At 41.9% G+C, this 22,460-nt stretch overlaps 1 protein-coding gene across 2 annotated transcripts in view; it reads left to right on the top strand.

The window, feature by feature from the left end:
• MEGF11 (multiple EGF like domains 11) overlaps nt 1-22,460 on the top strand; it is a 207,028-nt gene that overhangs the window by 143,888 nt on the left and 40,680 nt on the right. For both annotated transcript variants that reach the window (XM_059823858.1, XM_059823857.1), the window contains exons 8-12: nt 2,976-3,096; nt 5,107-5,270; nt 5,676-5,778; nt 19,412-19,558; nt 21,987-22,121. In XM_059823858.1, the coding sequence (XP_059679841.1) occupies nt 2,976-3,096; nt 5,107-5,270; nt 5,676-5,778; nt 19,412-19,558; nt 21,987-22,121 (670 nt within the window). The remainder of the gene's footprint in view (nt 1-2,975; nt 3,097-5,106; nt 5,271-5,675; nt 5,779-19,411; nt 19,559-21,986; nt 22,122-22,460) is intronic.

The raw sequence follows: 22,460 nt of genomic DNA, 5'->3' as shown, positions 1-22,460 counted from the left end.
AACCCTGAAATCAGGAAATAATACATTGGATAGATTTCAGGGGTATCTTCTGATAAACTGGGCCTTCTAAGTGAAAATAATGAAGAAAATGAAGCACTTTTGGAAGTTTGTGATGTCCATATGGATCATTCTGACTTGGAAAATAGAGATGTAAAATACCAAGTTATTTATAGCTAAATTTCTTAATATAGCTTTAACATTTTCAGGGTTATATGTTTGATTGAATTAGCTACTCCTTCCTATCATGTATACCACATCCAGACATTTCACTACTCTCATTAACCTCCCGATCTTAATAGAAAAAAGAATAATCAACATAAGGAGCACAGCTGTTGATTAATTTTACTAAATAGGATAGAAATATAAAGTACCATATTGCAAGAGTGAAGATTCAATACACAACATTTGAAATCAGTTTAATAGAATATATAACTCATTAACAGCTGGATAGACGTGTACTGCGGCATTATTCGCTTGGGCAGGTGGTGAGAGGGGGGTGGAATTTACATATCTTTTACAGTACCTGAATGCATTTAATTTCATAGGTCATTCTCCCAAATCAAGTTCAAAATGTTAATAACGGGGTGTGCATTTATAATTAATAAAATCTTAGAGCCAGTGCTATAGTTCAAGTGCATTTTCCTCTTATGTAATTAAGAAGTTAAGTGTATTTGGCAGTTGTCACTCAGAGAGCTCTGAAGGTCTCGCTTGTCAAACCCGGGGATAGAAATCTCATTAAGCCAGTTATTTTTTCAGTTAAGGTTTGTTTGCAAAGTAAGCGCATGTAAGGTGGACAGCCAGAATGACCAACCTCTGTTAGTCCATAAAGTGTAGTATATTAAAGTAAATGCCAAAACTCAAAGGCATGGTGAATAAAGATGAAACAGCCTGATGCTTAGCTTCTGTACAGCACCTTCACTTTGGGATACCCAAAGCGTCTGTGTCTGACTGCCCTCCACGCAGAGTAAGGCTACAGAAAGCCGGTGAAGCCGCACCAGCCTGTTGCGCACATGGCCGGGGAGAGCTTACCGCACAACACGAGCTGATCTGTGGTCACAGAGAGGCAGCTGAGGAACTGGAGATCCACCTTCTGCTTCCACCCGTGGCCCAGATGCTGGTTTCGTTACTCTGGTTCCCAAGGGGATCTTTTAGCTCCGCATCACTCTGTTCTACTTTCCTTTTCAAAGGAATTTTCTTCTACTTCTAGATCACTAGTTCAAATCCAGATAAGGTCAGTTGTCGTAGAAATTATTAGCAGTACCAGCAGTTCTGTGTTGTACACGAAATGAGTTGGGAGTTTCATTCACACAAGATACGGCTTTCTAAGTGGCGCTAATTGGCTGTCTAATTGTCACACACAGGAGAAAGGCAGAGGATTGATTAGGCGTGGAGACTGAATGCCCCTCTGCCATCCCACTCGGCTCCGGGTTCCCGTAGCTCATTCTGTAGGCATGCTGGCAGGGTAATGAGGGGCAGCGTGCGTTGGATTTTCCGGCTGTCAAAACAGCACCTTTTACTGCCAGGCCTTTTCAGGGGAACTTGTTTTACTCCACCAAGGTCAAAGATAGCATCTTTTACAAACACTGCTTTCACTCAAAAATCAGAGATTTGTAGGATTTCCTTCTGAGCTGCACATATTTTAGCCGTTTCTTTTACTTCCCCCTAAACCAAAGTTTTTAGTATAAAATAGGATGAGTCATACTGGTGCTAGGCAGAACTGCTACAGCAAGCATATGGGGGTTTATGGTGCTCAGGAATCTGTTCATATTTCCTTTTACTGTCTCAGTGTCTGATGCAGTGATATACAGGCTCCTGGAGGTACTTGCCATGGCATAGGGAAGCTGACATCTTGTGCATTTATCTCCTGATAAATGGATCCTCCTATCAAAGAGCGAAGCCTCTCACCTGCAAAAATACATTTTGACCAACATCTTTTCCCCTGAGCTATGGTATAGGTCACACTGTGCAATGTAGTTACTACTTAACTTTGGAGTAGGATAGCTTTCTCTGACGTAGAACTAAATTATTAAAGTTTACCGAAGAAGTAAATTTAGGAGGTAATTTGTGATGTGAAAGTCAGGACTAGACATAGAAGAAAAAGGAGCAAAAATACCTTGTATATGGTAACGTGTGTAGAGCCAACTATGGGACTCAGTATGTAGGATAAAGGAATTGTGCTCACCTTTTAATTCCCTTCTTGTATCAGATGAACAATATTAGTGATAACCGTGTCTCTCCTTTCAGCCACACAAGCTAATCAGTGCACACAGCATACCATAATATACTGTTGAAATAGTCTATATTTCTGTAACATATAAGTATTTACTCTCCTTTCCCTCACTTTCCCCACATCTAAAGCAGAAAGAGGACAGAGACCGTCTGTGGCTGTGTTCTGCTCTGTGTGCCTCCTCTCTCTGACATACGCATCACTCCTTGTTCAGCGTTCTTCCTAAAGTCACAATCTCATGCAAATTAATTGAAAACAAATGCAGGTACCAGCTACGCATCAAAAAGGTCTAATGCACCTGCCATGTAGTTTTCCTCTCTGCCAGTCTATGGAAGACGAGCACGTACGAGATCCTTTAGCTTTTTAACCACCCTGTTATTAGAATATATTTTCCAAGAAATGCAGAGCAATCTTTGCACAGTTTCAGACTGTATATTTTGTGATTAGCATTTTGTAAGTGATGTTTTGCTTAATGATCTAACATCTGTTCTAGGAGGTTTGTTTTTGTAACTTCCCCACCTCCTGCTGAATGAACGCCAGAATCTTGTCCCTTTCCTCCAAGTCAATCAAAGCACTAATTGCATCATAATCATGGGAAGCAGCGGTGACTGCTCAAGTGCTGAAGACTCAGCAATCAACTCATAACACTCTGTTCACTGTTTCGAAAGAGAAAGCCTCCCTGTGCAGAGATGGGAATTTCCTGCAATTCAGATTTCTTTAGCTGACTCTGACTTTTTTTGGTTTGCAGGGAGATGACTGCACCATTACCTGCATGGCAGGAACCTACGGTACCAATTGCTCGTCAGTTTGTAATTGCAAAAATGATGGTGCGTGTTCCCCTGTGGATGGTCTGTGCTATTGCAAAGAAGGTAAACAAAATTCAGATTTAACAATTGTCTACAATTTGGCATCAATGCTTCTCCCTTTTTAAGTGGCACAGCTGTGCAGTCAGTAACTCCACTATTTTCTTGTGCCTGTCGGTAATTCAACAGTCTGCCCAAGTATCAAAACTCAACAGGGGCTTGACTGTATGTTTTGTCTCTGCCCTGAACAGGGGCCAGACTTCACTGCTCTGCTGCAAGAGCAGGTCACAGAACTAAGCGTGCTGGCAGAGCCACAGCTCCTCTCCAAAGGAAATGCAAAGCAACCCCCAGACTGTTGGGGCTTTTTCTCTATCACTTCGCTGCCCCATTTCTCCAGGACTCAAAAGCCCCGGTTCTCCCCTCCATGCCCAGAGTGACACAGCTGGGCAGGGGAGCGGAGGCAGCCTCCTGCCTGTCTTTTCTTTAGCCCATTGCACCGGGCTGTGCCCGGCCGTGGTTATCCTCAGCAGAGCTGACCCTGACCTGCAGGCTGCCTGCCTGTCTCGACCTTGGACTGGTCTCATTCCCATAGGCTTTTCCTGGTGGTCTGGGCTCCTAGCCCAGCCCGGCTGCCAGCCCTACGCTTGGGGACTGTGGAGTGGGCCCTGGCTGTCCACCCTTGTTGCCTTCCTCAGCTCCCCATCTTTGCTGTGCCCTGACACTCCGACACCCCAGCCATGTGCAGGTTTCCTCTGTTCCCTGAGCTGGCATGGGGTTGAAGGATGTGGCTGTCCTTTGTTTGGGGGAACAATAAGTCTTGCTTGTTCCAGAGAATGTCTGCAAGACTCTCTTTTCTTCCCACACACGTGTCCGTAATTCCCTTATGTGCCTGGTAGTGAGCATAACCCAGGTATCCAGTAATCGCTTGAGAAATCTTGTACCACTCCATAGCACAGTACCTCTTATGTGTAGAGGTGCCTTCCCCTATAATACCAACATGAGCTATGCCTGTATGGCATACATAAGCCCTAAAACAGAAGTGAGGCAAATAATGATAAAATCTGGCATTTCAAACATGAATTAATGGATCACTGTAGAACCCCATTTAATGAGGGTGTATAAACCATGAGTTACTGCTCAACTCCATTACGTACAGCTGCAGCATAATGAAAGCCATTGTGCAGCTGGTAGTTAAGATTTGAGCCTTAATGGTTAGAAATGATGGCCTTGGTCTTTTTTTAGGTGTAATAGCTTCTTTATATTAAAGAGCATTCTCAAAAAAATATGAGGGAAGAAACAGGTAGCATCGAATGGAAAGTTTCTTGCATTCTCACCGATCAGCAGGTCTCCAGCCTGCAGACAGTACTGCACTCTCTCTTGCTGCCCAAGCAGTTCCCAGAGAGGCATCAGACACCTTAATCTGGTAAACAGCCAACACAGTGATACCTATATCACCATTCTGTATGTATAGAATCACAGAATCACAGAATCACTACGGTTGGAAAAGACCTGTAAGATCATCAAGTCCAACCATCACCCCAACCCCACCATGCCCACTAAACCGTGTCCCGAAGCGCCACGTCTACACATTTTTTGAACACCTCCAGCAATGGTGACTCCACCACCTCCCTGGCAGCCTGTTCCAGTGCTTCACCGCTCTCTCAGAAAAGACCTTTTTCCTAATATCCAGCCTGAACCTCCCCTGGCACAACTTGAGGCCATTTCCTCTTGTCCTATCACTTGTCACTTGGGAGAAGAGACCAACACCCACCTCTGCAACTCCCTTTCAGGTAGTTGTAGAGAGTGATAAGGTCTCCCCTCAGCCTCCTCTTCTCCAGACTCCAGTTCCCTCAGCTGCTCCTCATAAGGCTTGTGCTCCAGATGCACAAGATGCTGGTAGATGAAGCTGGGAGGTCATAATCAAAGGGTCAATCTATGACCCCAAGTTATTCTTAATTTACACCAAGATCAGGAGGAAACTGGTCCTAGAATCAAAGAGCTGCCTTTCTTGCTGTCTCTGCTGTGCTTTTTTTGTGAAAACATCCCAAACGCTGTTTCTCTCATATGTTTCTTTAGGGTGGCAAGGAGTGGATTGCTCTATTCCATGTTCAAGTGGCAGTTGGGGGCTTAACTGTAACCAGACATGTTATTGCACAAACGGAGCAGCCTGCAGGCCAGCTGATGGCTTTTGTCTCTGCTCACCTGGATGGCAAGGGGAGTACTGCGACCAGCCGTGTCCTGTAAGTACAACTGGGACGGTCTCGCATCCCCTTTAAAGCCATGGTCCACGTAGCTCTTCTAAATGTACAGTAGGTCAGTATCTCATTTTGTCTATGGATATGTGAAGGAAATCATGGGTAAATAACAGATTGGGGTTCTAGCAGTCATGTAGATGTATTATACTTTGCATTATATTTTATCAGAGCTATTGCTGTGTTATCTGCATTTTCCTGAACATCATTTTTTAAAGTGATTCCTCATTTGGTTCTATATAAAAATTGTTAGGCACTGAGTTGTTTCTATCTTCTCTGTATGTTAATTTAAAAAGTGCAACTCAGCATTAAGAGGGACATGATAGATGATTTTACACATTTTAGAACAAAAAACTGATTACTGAGAGACTTTTTTATTTATATTTTTGGAAGGATGGAACATATGGTCTTAATTGCAGTGAACGTTGTGACTGTAGCCATGCAGATGGGTGTGATCCTGTCACAGGTTACTGCTGCTGTCTTGCGGGCTGGACAGGTAAAATTAGCAATTACCTTTGTAAACCTTGGGGGTTTTGTTGCTTTGGGGTTCTTTTGGGGTTTTTGGTGGTTTTTTCTGCTTTGTTATTGCGTCGGTTATAGCACTGGACTTGTGACGGCAAACTTTTAAATAATAGGTTGAGACAAGATCAGCTGAACTTACCCATATTTAAATTGCTTATGATGGTGACAATAATTGGCATTCATTAAATTTGTCTTCCAATTAGTTGAAGATGGCTCCAAACCTGGAGCCAGATGTTAGCCTTCTGTAAAAGGAACCCTCAGGAGGGATGCAGATCATCTGGAAATCCTGCAGAGTTTTTCTCCTTGAATGGCCCTTTCCACGGGGGTGCAGTTGTGGTACGGTGAATCCTAGGACCACCGCATCATACCTAGGGATGCACATAGGTGTTTTCTGAATGCTAAGGGTCATTACAGCTGCTCCATCATACAAAACCCGGTTTTGTCACAACTTTACGCTTTTCCCATTTTCCCACGCTTCTTATCCCACAGAAGGGTAGTTACAGAGGGCAGAGTAATGCTGATCTGACAAAGAGTTTCCATGATTACACAGAGACAGAGAGGAATATTCAGTGAAGTCGGAGAGTCCAGGCTGGAGATCTCAGTACAATCAGACCTGCACTTGACTCCGTACTGATACGTCTCTGCCGCTTTTGACAGCTAGCGTAACAGCAGCAGGGGGGGAGTTATTGACCCAACCAGTATTTCACACTTAGCTGCCTAAAATACTGGTTAATCTCCCTCAGCTCTCTGTAGAGGCCCTGGAGGGAAATAAACTTATATTCTTGCCCATAACTGCAGAACCACCAGTGGTACTGGCAATCAAAATGCATTTGTATTAACAGCAATTCATTTGGAAAATGTAATTGTTTTTCAAACAAGTACAAGCTGGAAGAATGTATGGAGCAAGGCAGGCTGATGAGGCAGCCAACATTTGGGATACTGTCACCTTACCCCTTCATTTATCCCTGAAACCAATGCATGCCTTCTATGTCTGATGGAGAGAACATCACCGCAGCAGCTCGGCACCTAGAAGCATGAAGCAAAAGCAGTGAAATTATACCTAGAATGTACAATGGAAAGAATCTTTTAAGAATTAAATGAAATGCAGAAATAGGAAGTTTTACACACTGCTTACAACAAAGCTACTTTTCAGAGATACTGGGCCTGAATCCCTGAAAAGGGCATTTTTCCCACAAGAAAATCCATTTTATAAGCTCACTAATATCCCCTCCTCCAGCTTGCATTCTTCACTCACTGGACTGCATTCATCTTTCTTTGAGCCTCTTTGCCATCAATATATCCATCTATCAGGCTTTAAAACTCTACTGTGCATTATTGATGATCATCAGAGAAACAGTTGGTAGGCTTTCCTGTAGTCATTGTGAGTTTCTCCAAGGGAGAAAATGGGTTTTAAAAGTACAGGAAATTAAAGAGATATATTTATACACACTTACTCTAAAAGTTTATTACACATCCTTCTGGATGTAGCATTCCAGAGGAAACTGCAGAAAATGTACTTTGCAGACAATGCAGTCTAAAGGTGTGGCTTTTTCTCAAAGGCATTTGCAACAAACACTCTGTACTTACTCCCACGCACATCTGTAAATGTGCATCAAATGCAGATACAAATTACTCCAAGTAAAGGCAAGAATCATTTCTGTGATATACTTCTTTTTTTAATTTCCATATTGGGCAAGATAAATGTATATTAACTTGCAGGGGACTTACTGCATACTAAGCACTTTATCCTTCAATGTGCCCCTGCGGTTCTGGAACTCCCTTCTTCAGGCTCACATTTCAGGGAGGAAAATATTACGTTAGTATTCGAGACGGGGTTGGAGTTGAGATGTTGACAGGGCCATGTAAGGTGTACACTGGAAATGTTGATAGACAGACAGAGCCAACATGTGTTTTGTCAATTCTGCTTCCAATATTTTTTCCACTTGGCTTAGCACCAGACACAAGGATAAATTCTGCTCATACTAGTTGAAAGTATGTATTTTAAGAAACTCTTCAGCTAGATAATTATATTTTCATATTAAGGAGTATGGCATCAGTGAAAGATTAATCTTATCTGTAGTTGTTGTGAACTGGGCCATGATGTGTATTGCAGTGCATTTTATAAATATGACGTGATAAATAATTCAGGCATAAATTTTTGCTTTCTGAGTTCGGTACTAATTAGGCATGGCCTGAAAAAGATCAGAAAAGTTCAGGATCATGGAACATCTGAAGGTTTTCCTGCCCACTCACACCAGACAGAGAATTCACATGGCTTTCTGATCCTAATAGCCACAAAACTTCATCTGAAACAGCATATTCTGTATGTTCATCCCACACGTGGGACTCTCTCTTGATGTCAGTGTTCTATGTAAAGATCAAGGGGAAGATTGAACCCATTTTCTTTAAAGTGGTTTTCAAGATGTTACTGATATAAACCTTGAGAGGCTGATAGATGGTAGGAGCATGGAGGAAGACTGGGAAGAGAAGAAAAAAGGCATGTAAAAAGTAGCGTACAGTGTAAGTTAATGGCAGTCTACCATCCTTTTACTATGTTATGACTGCCACCCATCAAGACTATTATTCAGGACAATGCCCTTCCATGTGTACCAGCTGGGGAAAGGTAATTTTCAGGAGCTGAGTGTACCTGGCAGAGGGGAAGATGATGAAGAGATTCCCACGTATCAGCCAGGAGATCACAAAGCAGTGCAAACCAGCTGTATGCATAAATAAGCACACTGGCAACAAGCTGCTTAGAGACACGTACGTACAGGTTCCATTAAGTTCAGTGGGGAACTGCACGTGTGCAGCCAATGGCAGAAGTTAGACTCTAAGGAACAGATCAGATCTAAATATGATTGCGCCCTGTCGTTATTACTGAGAATTACCCAACCCGGTACCCAGGCACACTGTATCACAAATGGCTTTGTAGATCACATGGCAAGCATAACATTTGTGCTTAGAAGACCAAAACCACATTGGCAAACGTCCCTCATGTGGTACAAGCAGGGAAACTTGTTCAAACGTGGGCCAAAATCAGATCTGTGACCTGCTGATGCAATGCAGAGCTGAATTGTCCTCCACATGAAGGAAAAGTTAGATGCAATAAGAATAAGGGCTCGGTTTTGCCCTGAATGGAGTTCTCCAGCGTGCACCAGTACTGCACATGTGTAACCTCACGTATATAAATAGTACCCTTGAAATCAAAAGAAGACATGTTCATATCTATTGCTAGATTAAAAAGGAAAAGCATAGCCCCCAGCAGGATCAGGTCTTGACTGATTAGACTGATTGTTTTCTAAAGATTAATAAGGGTCTCTCTTACTCCGGATCTGCCATGCATTTTAGATACATATCGCTTCTGTGCTTGCAGCTCTATGTCTGTCTGTGTGTGTGCACGCAGATACCTTAAAGCTCCCAACATACTAGTCATTTCTGAAAGAGGTGTTATTTTGTCTACATTCAGGTTAAAATGAAAATGCTTGAAAATGGAGCGCTTCGGTGCTAATTGCATTTGGTTAATTAGGGATCTTGCACACCCTGAATCTGCAGAGAGAATGGAAGCACAGAAAAGCCGCATGGTGGAGCAGTTCCTGGAAGTCCTTTGCAAGCAAACAGGTCCGAGAGAAGCAGGCGTCAGTCCCATCTCGCCCAGACGCAACCTCCTCTCCTGCATGCTCAGTGACAGTGATAAAGTCATAAATTTCAGTTAGGCTCCTCTTAGTTACTAAATAACCTGAAACTGGACAGAAAAGGACCGGCTGCCCTGGTAGCCTTGCGGGTGGGTCAGGAGCTGGGGAGAACATGGGGAGGCAACGTTCCTCTGTTAGGCGGAATGCTGCGTGGCTCTGGAAATTGCAGCTCCAGCTAAGCCGTATGGGTTTCACAAGCTGAACTGCAAACCCCACCAGCTTGGTCCTCTCTCCTCAAGGTGGCTGCTGGCAGCATGTTTCGTACCAGAAACGGCTTCCTCACAGATACCAGCTAGTTATCACTGCCCAGCCTTTAGTCAGTTCACTCAGTACAACCCTCAATAATTAAATTGGTCATAGCTGCTGGCCTGTCCTCTAATTTCTGGAGGTGCTCCCTTTGTGCTTGACCTGAGCCGGGTTAGCAGGACTCGGTGGGAAGCCAGACGCAGCCATTGCTCATCCTGTCTCTAAGACCCGAGTCTGTCCGTTTTCACAGTCAGACGTCCCGCTCGCAAAGAGATTACAGAAAGGAAAGCCACAGGCCTGGCTGATATTCACAGCAAGCTCATTTCCTCCCTGTAATGAGTCAATGTGCTTCAAGTTAATTGTGGCGGTGTGTATTTTGTTAACCTTTCAGATATTACAGTGGGATTAAATAGGAAGCGATCTGCAGGGGGATATATTCCATTCCTGCAAATGTTAAGGTCAGTTAAAATCCTGTTTATCTGAATTCCTTTAATCTGAAATGCTGTCTTATCCCAATCTTGGTGCTGTCTTTCTTTTTTTTGTATCGTGCTCTGGTTTTTATAGAACGCTGCAGTTGCGATGCTATCTCAATTATCCACTGAACTAGTTTACTCAGTAGCTTTTCTGAATATCCGAAGCCAAAGTTTATTCAGTAGTTTTTAATGTCCCAAAAATGTCTGGGGAAAATAGGATGGTACTGCAGACGTAAGATGGAAAATATAGAAGTGTGCATCCCATAGTTAATTATAAAAGAACCCCTCATAGATTTTCCTTAATTAATCAGGATGGCAAATACAGGTATGAAAACGATATGTGCTGGTAAGGAAGAAACGTCTTGTTATTGCGTTGGTACTTTTCACCTTCAGGCTTCATTCATGTCTCATAAGAGCAGCCTCCCTCTTTGCCGTTACGTACAGGAAATCAAAATATATATTTCACTGTCCTTTACAACCTCAATAACTTTGATACATTGCCAGCAACATAAACCTTAATTGTCTCTTATCATGTCCAGAAATATTGTAGAGTAGTTGCGGTAGTCTGGAGTAGTAGGGATTTCCACGTGTGATTGTATAAGCGAGTTAATGGGGTCAGGAGACATCGGCTGGTCACAGATAAGGTGAGCTTTGAGGAATGAGACTTCGCGGTTGTGAGAATTTGCAGGCTGCGAGTGACATCTGCACTGTCACTCAAACACAGAAACATGTTTCTTCCCTCCTGTGGACACATTAATTCAGTAAAACCGATAAGGCTCTTACTCAGGGGAAGGCCCTTTTGAATTTTGAAGAAACACTGACCACTTTGACGGTGAGCTCTAAGGTATTTTCAACTTCACTTTTTCCGAGTTCTTTGCAACAACGGGGGTATATCTTTCAAGAAAAAATCCCCAACTTTCCATTTAGCTTCCCATAAAATGCATTTTGTTAGTATTAATATGACTTTTCTTGCATTGCAGCAGTATTCACTTTATAATCTTTGGGCCAGATCCCATCTTCAGCTGTACTAGCTCGAAGCTAAAATAATTCTGTTGTCATTAATAGATCAACTCTAAGAGCATACTGATGTAATTGGTAGCTGACTTTCCCACGCATCTTTAAAACCAGAAAATATCTAGGACTTGTTTTATGCACCTACAGGTTTTTAGCTGAAGAGATCCACAGTATTTTAGAATTCATAATATTGTGGGTTGGCTTTTTTTTAAATCAGGCTGTTTCGTACTCTCGTGGTTTCTAATACAAAGCCTAAAATATCAGAATGGAGCAATAGTAAGTTCCTATTAAACATGCATTTTCTACATGTCTAATCCCATTACCTAAACCATATTTTGCACTTATCACTTTTGGCAGTCTTATCCCAGATTTTTAAATTAATAATTTATTTCTGTGATTATTCTGTATCCTTACATTAGCTTTAAACAGACAGAAAAACTAGACATTTTTAGAGTCAGTCTAAAATGGTGCATTTTAGCCTCTCTTCTGGCCTCTGCCTTTCAAATGTGAAAATCTTTTCCATATGAAAAGGTATGCTTACTCTCTGGATTCGACAAGTGCCCTTTAGTCTATGAATGTAACATAAGCTTATTAGAAATTAGCTTTAATTTTTCATTGACTTAATTTCAAGTGAGTTGATAAGATTTTAATGTCAGGCTGTGCTTAAAAATTCTCTCTTTGACAGGAACCTTTAAGTATGGTTCCTGCTGATATAGGGCTAATTTTCAAAAGTATGAATTATGAAGTTATATCAAAGACTTCATTGATGTCCTGACATTAATTATGTCTGTGCATTCCTTGGCAGGTATCTAGGGGGCTCCAGATTCTCATCTAAGTGAAGTTTAGTTGTGTTTGTCCTGCGCCAGATTTAGTACATATTTCACCTTTCATGAAATCAATTGGATTTTTGCCACTCTTTCAGTGGGAGCTGGATCAGACCCTTTGTCTATAATTAGAATCTGCAGTAAGCCTACTGCTAAACTTAAGCACACATGCAAATGATTGCAGTATTAGTCTTACAAACACGAGTTCATTTAGCATTGTATTTATTTGGGGGGCTATTTTCACTTATTAAAGGACAGCTCTTAAATTTATGTGAAAAGATATAGCTTGGATGGCATTACGCTAATTTAACAGGTTCTAAAAAAATGAAACTTGGTGCTAGAGATATTCAACCATTTTCCATCCTAATATGGAGGCATTCTATATATAAGCTTGGCTGTGTGTACAACACATTCACCTATAAATAAATGAGGGCGAGAAGCAGTGAAAAATTATTTGTGAACATTTCAGCAGACTAAATACTGGATGCTGGCATGCTGCGTGTGAAAGAAGAAAAAGGAAAGATCATTCAGTAAACAGCCAGCAAGCTAAAATGTTGTGTGTATATGTATATATAGATATATGTTATTGGTGAAAGTGTTTGCAGTGACAAATGCTGTAAATATCTTCCATCCCATTCTACACAAAGGAGAAAAGGTTGAATTTCAGTCAACATTATTGAACACGAAAGGCTTGCACAAATTCAGTTGTCCAACTTGCTAAGCTGTGTTCTTAGCTCACGGCTTAGCTTGGGGGCTTGAACCATTAAAAGTCAGGAAAGCAATATATTTTTCCCCTTACTAGTTCCTCCCTTACCTGCTGATGGTCTGTTTGGACCTTTCCCAGGTTTCTCTTCCTTTCTTGCCCGAAACCATGTCCAGACTTTGCGAAGTAGCAGGAAGGAAGCTTCCTAGAGGTGATGGGAGACCGCATAGGACTTGACTCCTTTTAGTACTGTTTTCTCCAAGATCTGCCCTTTCTGCTAGTGGCAACTTTTCTTCCTGCGATAGTGCACCCTGGAGACCACCTTATACAAGGGCAACCAGATGATGCTTAATTTTAGCAAACATTTTGACTTACTCAATTTCTTGTGAGGTAGGTCTCTTGCCTCAAAAGCTTTTATTGCATAAATTCCCTGCGTTGGATGATTCATATCTGGAGTTTTCTCTAGATAATTAAAAATAGGGGTACGATTAGTGCTCCACAGAGGTGCATTAGGCTGTAAGTATATTACTTTCAGAAAAACACTTACATTAATGGGTGCATAAATCGCCCATGCAATGTTGAGAGAAGAGACAATTTAGAATTTTTCACTGGCTGCAGGGAAAAGCTTATTCTTCATTATTTAGGACCAAATCATGGAGTTTTCGTTTAGACTGATGAGCTGTTACACACAGGAGTCGCCCCTCTGAAGCCCACCAGTGAGCGATGCTTGGCAAGGCAAGTACGGGCTCCACCGAAACAAAATTCACAGTCAGAAAAGCATTTTGAGAACACCACAAAAGTTCATCCATAACGTGAATGTGGCTGCTGTTACCTCTGTTGAATAGTTTCACTATATAAAAACAAAAATACCTTATTTGCAGACTGGATGAGCAGCCATCAATTCTTAATGTTTCCATTTAATTTTATGAGAGATCCCTTTATGTTTTCTTCTGTCTGCTGCCCTCCCCAAGCAGATTTTCTTGTTCTTCAGCATCCTTAAATGCTGAGCTGTCACGAATTGTGCTGCGGTGTTTCTGACTGGATCTGAGTCAAATACCTCAGGGTTTGCCTCAGGTAGGAATAAATATGAAGACGCAAAAAGTGATAGAAAAGCACCAGGTATTCTTTATGAACTCTTGTTCGTATGCTGTCATAACACCTTCTGAACAGCCGATCCAGAGCTAATCGGACAGTTCTTTCTTATGTTCTTATTGAATTTTCTTTTACCTTTTATAGGCTGAAGCAGCAAAATATTCACTGCTTAGGAAAGCACACTGATCTAATCTCAAGCACAAAGATGAATTTATAGGGAAAATAGAATTTATAGGGAAAACGCAAGCGTAACAGCAGTTAAGAGTACTGGGGAAAGAGAAGAGAACAAGGTTAAAGAAAACGTGAACACATGATTATAGAAATCATTATCAGAAATAAATGTACGAATTAGGAGGCCAAGGCAAGACTTCCAGGCGACCTCAGTGGACTCTGGCTCTGACCCTGGTGTGACACCCACATGCCTAGGAACCCCTCCAGGGCTTGGTGGGAGAGGGGCTACGGCTGCCGGAGGGATCGCGGCAGGAGCAACAGTCCTGCGTGATGGAGACCAGAGAGATGGTACCACACGAAGGAGCAGTCAGTTCTAGAGATCATATTCAGTGATACATTCCCATACCTCTTTTCGGTACGATCAAGTGCTTGCTGGCCCACTTTCTACAACTGCTTATCTAAAATAGCCTTGCAGCTGGAATCGTTAGGCTATTTTCTGCTGTTGAAGCAGTATTGTTCCTGTTGTGGTTTTGCCACCATGTACGGTGCCAACAGGTGGACAAACCAGCATCAAGAATTACTAGTGCCAGAGACAAAAGCCACCAGGCATTCCAGATCAAAGCCAAGCGTGACTCACCAAACTCCAGGCCTCCACTGTACTGCCTGCATAAATCCAGTGCCTATTTATGCATAAAAAGCAGTTCTTTCCAAAGCTATTCAAATGCCAGAAATAAGAGATTATTATGACTTCATGTCATGTTGAAAGACAGGTGGAGGAGAGCACAGTGTTTGTGTTGGATTCAAATGTCTGCTGAAATCATTCCTGTCATTGCTAATTGATGTTGCATCTGTCTTTAGATTGTGACTATTGAAAAAAAAAAAAAAAGGCTGAAGATCTTATTCAGAGAAATAATTACAGTTGTACACTGGTAGATATAAAATTAAAGCACATGGGGGGAAGGGAGCTACATCCTATAATTTATCAAATTCCTACATCCCTGAAAAATAATTAGATGCTGGGCAGCATGCAGGCCCTGCTGCAGAGACCACTGTCAAGGGGATAGCAATGGTCAAAAATAGGCCACTGGTTCTCATTTATTCCATCCATTTTTGCTCTTCTATTGTATTTGGAGTATTAGTTTCCAACTATCTAGAGACAAGGCAGAAAAACAATGGCAGGCTTTATTAAGAGCTAGAGACATAATCCCCAAGCACGAGTGCAATTGCACAAGTAAGCTGGAGAGGGAAAAAAGGGAATTCTGCTTATGTCTGGCTTTCAGGAATTTCACCCTCCGAAATCCTTCAGTGTGATATAGTTACAGTCAGTACTAAATCTGCATTACTTTGACAAACTTTCATTGAAGCCGTTGAAGATTATTAATGGAAGCAGTATATGAAGTAGCTCTTCAATAGATGCCTTACATCCCAGTTGTACGGCTTGGTGGGGTTTTTTTCCTTTTTCTTTTTCTTGCTCCTTTTTGTGATGGTTGTGTGGATGTTAGCTGGATCCATCGCAGCCTGGTTTGTAAACTTTAATACAAAGAACCAACTTAATCTGGTAAAAATTTACACTGCTCCGTGTAAGCCAGACAGAAGCTTGTATCATATCGAGTCACCAGACACACACTTCTCTAGCAACTATGCAGCAGAACTGAACTACAATATATGATATACATTATTACCATACAACATAGATGACTTGACGAGTTTCCATCAGCCAGTGCTCTTGCCAGACACGCTTCCTCCTCTACCTCTTTCCTTTATCAAGATACCATCTTCAGCTCTGCACTGGAAGATCCCTGCACAACCCGACTGCTTCACCCTCGGGAAGTCTGTGCTTGAGATACGCCAGATACTCCCGACGTCCCAGACAGCAGCTGTTGGGCCACTTGGTGCTAAACTAGCCTGGAAGGGCCCCTAAGGAGAAAGAACTTGGAACAGCTCTCCCATGTAGTCGGCCCTTAAAAGAGTGCAGTCGTGACTGCTCTGGTGGGTTAAGTTCATTCCAGATTGTGTTTTTCACAGCACACACAAGAGCAATTCAGGCGCTTAGTACTGTTTCTCCTGCCCACTGTGTGCAAAGCAAGCCGGTGCGGGGAAGGGGGAGTGAAGCCACTCCTGGGACTGTCAGCTAAATACCACGTACGGAGCAGTCCAAAGGACAGCGGTGGAAATCCTTCCGGAGAGCAGACAGTGTTTGCAGAAATCCAGTACCCCGAATCCACGCTGGGCCATGGAGGTTTTGTGGCTGCTGTTAAAAGCCACGGCGGACCCTGCTCTTACCTTGGCTCTGCATCACTGCATGAGAGTGCAAATGGCCTTTGCCCACATACAGTAGATAATGATAACTTTATGTAAGTTATGTGAATTTCATTTGCAATTCACCCCCAGAACATTGTTTAAGAAGGTCTTGGAAGTGTAATTTCATACTAGAATCTGCAATTGTGAACCACAGCCTCGGGCAGGAAGATAATTTCCTGGTATCTAGGCAGTAGAGTTTATGTATAGAACTGCTTCCTGCAGCTTCAAGGACTTCTTCTTCTGATAGTTGTCTTTCTAATTTCTACATCATGCTTGTGAAACAAGGAATTTGTTCATAAATTAGGAAATCTGTGGTTGTAACGAGAGATAATACAGAGATGTGTCGACTTCAGCATTTTTTGTATTCCTGGAAATTGAAAACTAATTGCTTATCAGAAATGTTCATCAGCAAGTTCCTAAGTAAATATTAAAGTTTTATGTTAAAGAAGCTTGCTGCTTCACTGCCCGCGATTGTAAAGTAGCTGGGAGGGATGGACTCCCCCTTCATACGCTGTCAAGTTAGGGAATTGTAAAATTAAGGTGCTTTTTTTAGCGCAATTCCATAAACCATGCATGTCCAGATGCAATTTTAACTTCTCATTTACATTTGCAATTCAATATGTGTAGGAGCCTCCAAAAATGAAGTCTTCCATGAGAATTAACTTCGAGTAATATAAAGTAATAAAAATTGATTGCGGCACCTTCTCGGCTGTCTTCTGAAAATTTATAAATAAATAACTGCTCTAATGGGTATCAGTGTTTTCTAGAAGGTTTCCTTTTCTCCCCTTTACATTTCGTTACAACAATCGGCTTCACAATGACTCATTGCCTTCGTTAGGAGCGGGAAGACATCCCTCATTATTCATTACTAAAGGAAGGACTTGGCTGCTGCAAAGAACAGCTATGGCATTCTAATTCAGCTACCTTTCAAGAGAAAGGAGTCAATGTCATTCTTCCCCAAACTTTGCCAAAAGAGGCAAGAAATAATGCTGTTTAATTGTCTCCGTTTATAAATAGCCCATTCACAATGGGAGAATTGTAGTTTTAATGCTGCAGTCAGGAGGAAAAGATACACATTTTTCTGCATTTGTGTCTGAATTTCATTTCTGGGAGCTGGCGCTGAGACTCGCAAAGCTATAAATGATCATATATATGTATGTATAAATATGAAGTGCGTTTATTTATTTATGATTTATCGTATGACTCTTTAATTACAGAGTACTGTAGATGTATTACATAAATGCACACACAAAGCATTGACTGTTTAAGTAATCCAAGGATATACTTGGTTTCAAAGGGAGTACAGGGAGTGTATTAAAATAATTGTTTTTCTTGATTTTACTAATACAAATGTTCCTTGTCTCTTTTTGCCTTCCTTTTTTTCAGATTTATTTACTTAGCTATTAAGGGATTGAGCTTGTATTATGTTTTTATTGTATTTTAATGTGTTTTTTATTAAGCGCTACAGCATGGACCATGCCTCTTTATAAATAAAGCTATGATCATGTATTACTAGAAACCCCATATCAAACTGTACTTTTGCCAGCCTTGGTTAAGATTTTCTAGGAAGGGACATTATCATTGTGTGATTAATCTTCAGAAAAGGGAAATTTTGGCTCTGCAGTATTTCTTACTGTATTAACTTCAGAGATTTATAAAACCAACTTGAAACTGCACTGTAAGTGTGTTTATAATGACTTTTAGCTGATTTAATAATCCTCAAAGTTTGGTGACTGTACAGATCACAGCTTCACAAATACAGTCCATTACCTGTAGCATCCAGATGAAGTTATCAGAGGTGGAGGAAATTACTTGGGATTGTATTTCTCCTTAGCGATGCACTAATCCAACCTCTGGCTGAGGCTGGGGCTCTCAGAGCCCTTGTCTGCATTTATCCCATTATGCAGCAGGGACATGTGCATGGATGATAAAGAACATCTTCATGTTGAAAGTCGAGCTAGGGCATGTGTATACCATCAAATCTTGGCGGCACAGTTGTAAGGCACCCGGTGTGGTAATGTTGTTAGCAAAATTTTCAAGCCAGTCTGCGGTTGATTTTTCCTGTTGCTATTAGTATCTACAGTGTGCTGCTGCTAATGCCACTCCCTGCAGCTGGCAGTGCTTAATGTCTCTCTTAGTTCATGATCCTGCAAACGTTTTTCAATCCAAGGAGCCCTTGATCATGCAAATAGCTCTGCTGATTGCAGGTATTGGTACTGTCTTATCCCAGTGGAGTAAGAGCCTCTCGGACAAGTAATAGTGCACAGGATCAAATCTGTAGATTGCATTTATATGTGACAAGCCGTGGCACAAGATTTTTTTTAAAAGTCACCAGTTAAAACAAAACCAGTTGAAACAATGCCAGAAGCCTCATGTTAAGCTTTCTGGCCATGTGCTTCTTTCAGTGTTTCCAAGCTTTGCTTTTCATAATAATAAATATCAAACAACAACCCTGGGAATCACTGGGAGCTGGATTGGCAGGTCTCAGTCTCCATTTAACATGCAAATGATCAGCTTGTGCCCACATATGGCCGCTTGCTAGATCAGAGCTTGGTTCATTAACGCAGAACTCGGAGAGCTCTGGGTGGATGTGGGGTATGTGCATAATGACCCAGAGCACAGTGCTTTAAGCCAGAAAGTGAACAATACACAGCATAGAACTGAATTTACATACGTTCAAGAATCCAAATACTGGACATGTGTTTGCAGAACCCTGATTTTTCCTTTTTTGGTCTTCCAATTCACAACAGTTAAATAATCAGGCCTCAATCAACTGCGTATTTCCAGACCAGTTATCTGAGATATTTTGTGACTTTAAAGCAATTCCTGACCTTCATCTCTCAGATGACATGCAGAGTTTCTTTAATGGTGCTAAGGACTGAACAGGAGCCCGCTAACACCTACAGAATTCAGCTCTTTGGCATTTTCTTAATTTTCACTTTATTAAGCAGATAAAAGGAAAGCTATTTCCTTTCCAGGCTCCCTTGTTTGCACTGTGATGTACTGTGAGGTATCAGTCCAGCCAAACATTTCTTTGATCAATGAGCAGAGTAAGCTGTGTGAAACCTAACGTGTGCCTTTACGTCTTTAGGCATCCACTGTGACAATATATGCACCCAGGGCCGCTGGGGACCAAACTGCTCCATCTCCTGTAACTGTGAGAACGGGGGATCCTGCTCCCCAGAGGACGGCACCTGTGACTGTGCACCTGGATACAGAGGACCCTTGTGCCAGAGAAGTAAGATTTTCCATAGATGTGGTGGCAGAAGCAAAGCAGGTAGAAACGCTCATTTATGACACCAGACAGACAGAGCCACAGGTTTCCAAGCTGCTCATGACTTCCTAAGGGCAAAAGCTAGCCTAAAACACGCTTCTTGATCAAGAAGTCAAGACTCTACGGCATTGAGTTGTGCCTTGTGATTCTTCTTCTGGCCTTCCACAGCACCTGGAGGTCACAGGTGACCTGAAAGACAGAGCAACACCTTTACATACCAAACTTGGCAGGATCTGGGCAAAACCAGCTTTCCAGTTAAGTGCTGGTAAACTCTAGGATTCCTATTAAACAGCCAGCTATGACCTGTCACATAATGACAAGTGGATGAGCGTTGGCTATCAAAGTAACAAGACAATGTTTTCTTATATGCCAGAAAAAGAAACACAGCAGCCTGAAATAGCTCCTGTCTGATGCTCTGCTGCTACATATTAAAATGTGTCAAGGAGATAAAAATCCTCTCATTTGCTTTATCTGGGAAGCTGCATTTGCCCCTTAGGGACCCTTACTCACTGATCCAAACTACACGCAACCTTCTTCCTGTGTAAATAAGAAATGGATTTGTCTTTCTTTTCTGCAGCAGCTCTTGTTCTTCCTGTAAGACATTCTGCATGCCCAGTTCAAATATCCCCTTTGATTTCACCAGTTACACTTGACATTAGAACACACTCATCTCCAAAAATAATTTGTAGCTGACAGTTTTTATTTAAAGCCATTATAACAATGACCTCTAGCACTGCTGTAGTTAATGGCCTATAAGCATTTCCATTATAAACCCCAATTTCCAGGTGCTTCAGCATATCTCTATAGCTGTAAAACCGCTCTCCAAGGCTAAAATGTGGTGCTCAGAGCTTCAGGGAATTGGGGAAGAAATTGTTTTGCAAATTTGAAACCCTAAGAGTGCGAAACTTCCAGAAGTTAATAGTTTCTGACCTTTCTGAGATGAAAAAAAACAGCTTAGTTTTATCAGCTGATGGCATGTAGGCTACAAGAGGCAAACCATGTCCCCGGCTTGCAGCTCCGGTAATCAGGCCGCTCCCTGAGGACATTTGCTGAGGACCTAATGGGGAGAAATTTTCCTCCCCACTGGGGTGACAGCAGAGGGGTTCTGCAGATGGTGCTGCTATTGCCTCGTGTCGCTGAAATGCCTCTCTTGAATATACGGCCAGGGAATTCAGCTTGCTCCCACCTCTTCTGCGAGATTAAGGCTCAAGACTACCTTGTGAAGAGGACACCTCTGTAGGTGAAGGTAGCTTTAGCCTGCTAGATTTGCTCTCAGAGTCATTCCCATTTTTCTCTTGGAAATTAATTTAGAAACAGAATTTAGCCTGCGAAGTGCAGCTCTGAAGATGATACTCAGCCAGCTTGTTCTGTCTGTGTAATCAGGATTACATGAGACACCGGGATAGTTTACTGCTCTTAGGCCTGCAGAAATGTCTCCAGGAATGATCCAGGTTGTTTTATAGCTAGTGCACCATCAACAAACCTGTCAGCTAAGTTCCAGCTGGCAATCTGCAGTACTGTAAGAACCTGTCACCCTCCGTGAGCATACGGACCAAGAGAAAAATTCTCATTCGGTGAAAAAACAGAACGGACATGATATAGTAACCACTGAGCCAGAACTATATAACAGAGAATCACAGGAGTGAAAATAAAAACATATAAAGTCATTTTTACAGTTACTTACTGCAATTTAACATTTCTTTGTGCTTATCTATTGCAGTGAATGTTTGGACAGTGGATGGTTTTTCATTCTACATGTGCTTAGAAGCGACAATATGCGTTTATAACAGATACTGAGTGATAATCTTGGCACTATACCTTATGTACAAATTCTGTAATAATTTCAATCCGGGTTTTAAGCAAATTAAGCACACAGTTCATGACAGGTTTACTCAGCTATCCGGTGTGATTACTGATGCAAATTAGGTGATTTTGTATGCTGTTGCTGTAATTACCATTTTTAGATTCTGTTCATCACTGATGGATGCTGCTTCTGCAATGGCATGTATAAACTGACTGTCCCAATTGAACTCAGCTATTGCACCTAATATGTTTAGAAATCAGCTTTTGACATAGCTGTTTAGACGTAAAATTAGTGTCTTGAGAGAGAGGCTGCTGAGAGAGCTCCGCTGTATTATTGAGTAGCCAAGGACTTACATGAGGTAGGATGGTGTGAATGTTTGCGCCAGAGGAACAGTTTTACTCAGAGCTTGCACTTTATTGGACATGAAATAATCCAACAGGCTTCATAATTTCAGCTGTTCATAAAATTTTGGTTTTATAAATTAAAGAACTATTGGTTTGGGATTAAGACAAGAGAGAGAATTGTCAAGCTCTCAGCAATGAGAAATCTTCGGAAAACCTGGGACGGCTTGTTTTGTTTTGTCTTCAGTTTGTCCCCCCGGCTTTTATGGACACCACTGCAGTCAGCCCTGCCCTCAGTGTGTGCACAGCAGCGGGCCTTGTCACCACGTGTCAGGACACTGCGATTGCTTGCCTGGATTCTTTGGTGCTCTCTGCAACCAAGGTACTGAGCCCAAGACCCCCAAATGCCACCTCCTTCCTTAAGTGTCTGTGTCTGTGACTTTGCAGCAAGACCGATCACAAGGTTCCTGCCTTTCTTCCTTGTTTCAGCAGTTTAGATCACAAGAAATTCTTTACTCCAGAGGGAAAACGCAAATAGGTACTTAGTCACCCTTTTGTAAATATGATGTGCTCCTGCTTTCATAAATAAAACAGGTCTGCTGCTCTGTATTGAAATGAATATGGAATGAGACACCAGCTGTAAATATGTCAGACATCCAATGGTTTCATTTTCCTTTCCGCTAAGCCTATCATATTCCAAATGTCGATGGCACCTTCATGC

The sequence above is a fragment of the Gavia stellata genome, chromosome 13 (assembly GCF_030936135.1).
Source record: "Gavia stellata isolate bGavSte3 chromosome 13, bGavSte3.hap2, whole genome shotgun sequence".
NCBI lineage: Eukaryota > Metazoa > Chordata > Aves > Gaviiformes > Gaviidae > Gavia > Gavia stellata.
The sequence above is the reverse complement of the archived record's forward strand: the minus strand, read 5'-3'. Positions and strand labels throughout refer to the sequence as shown.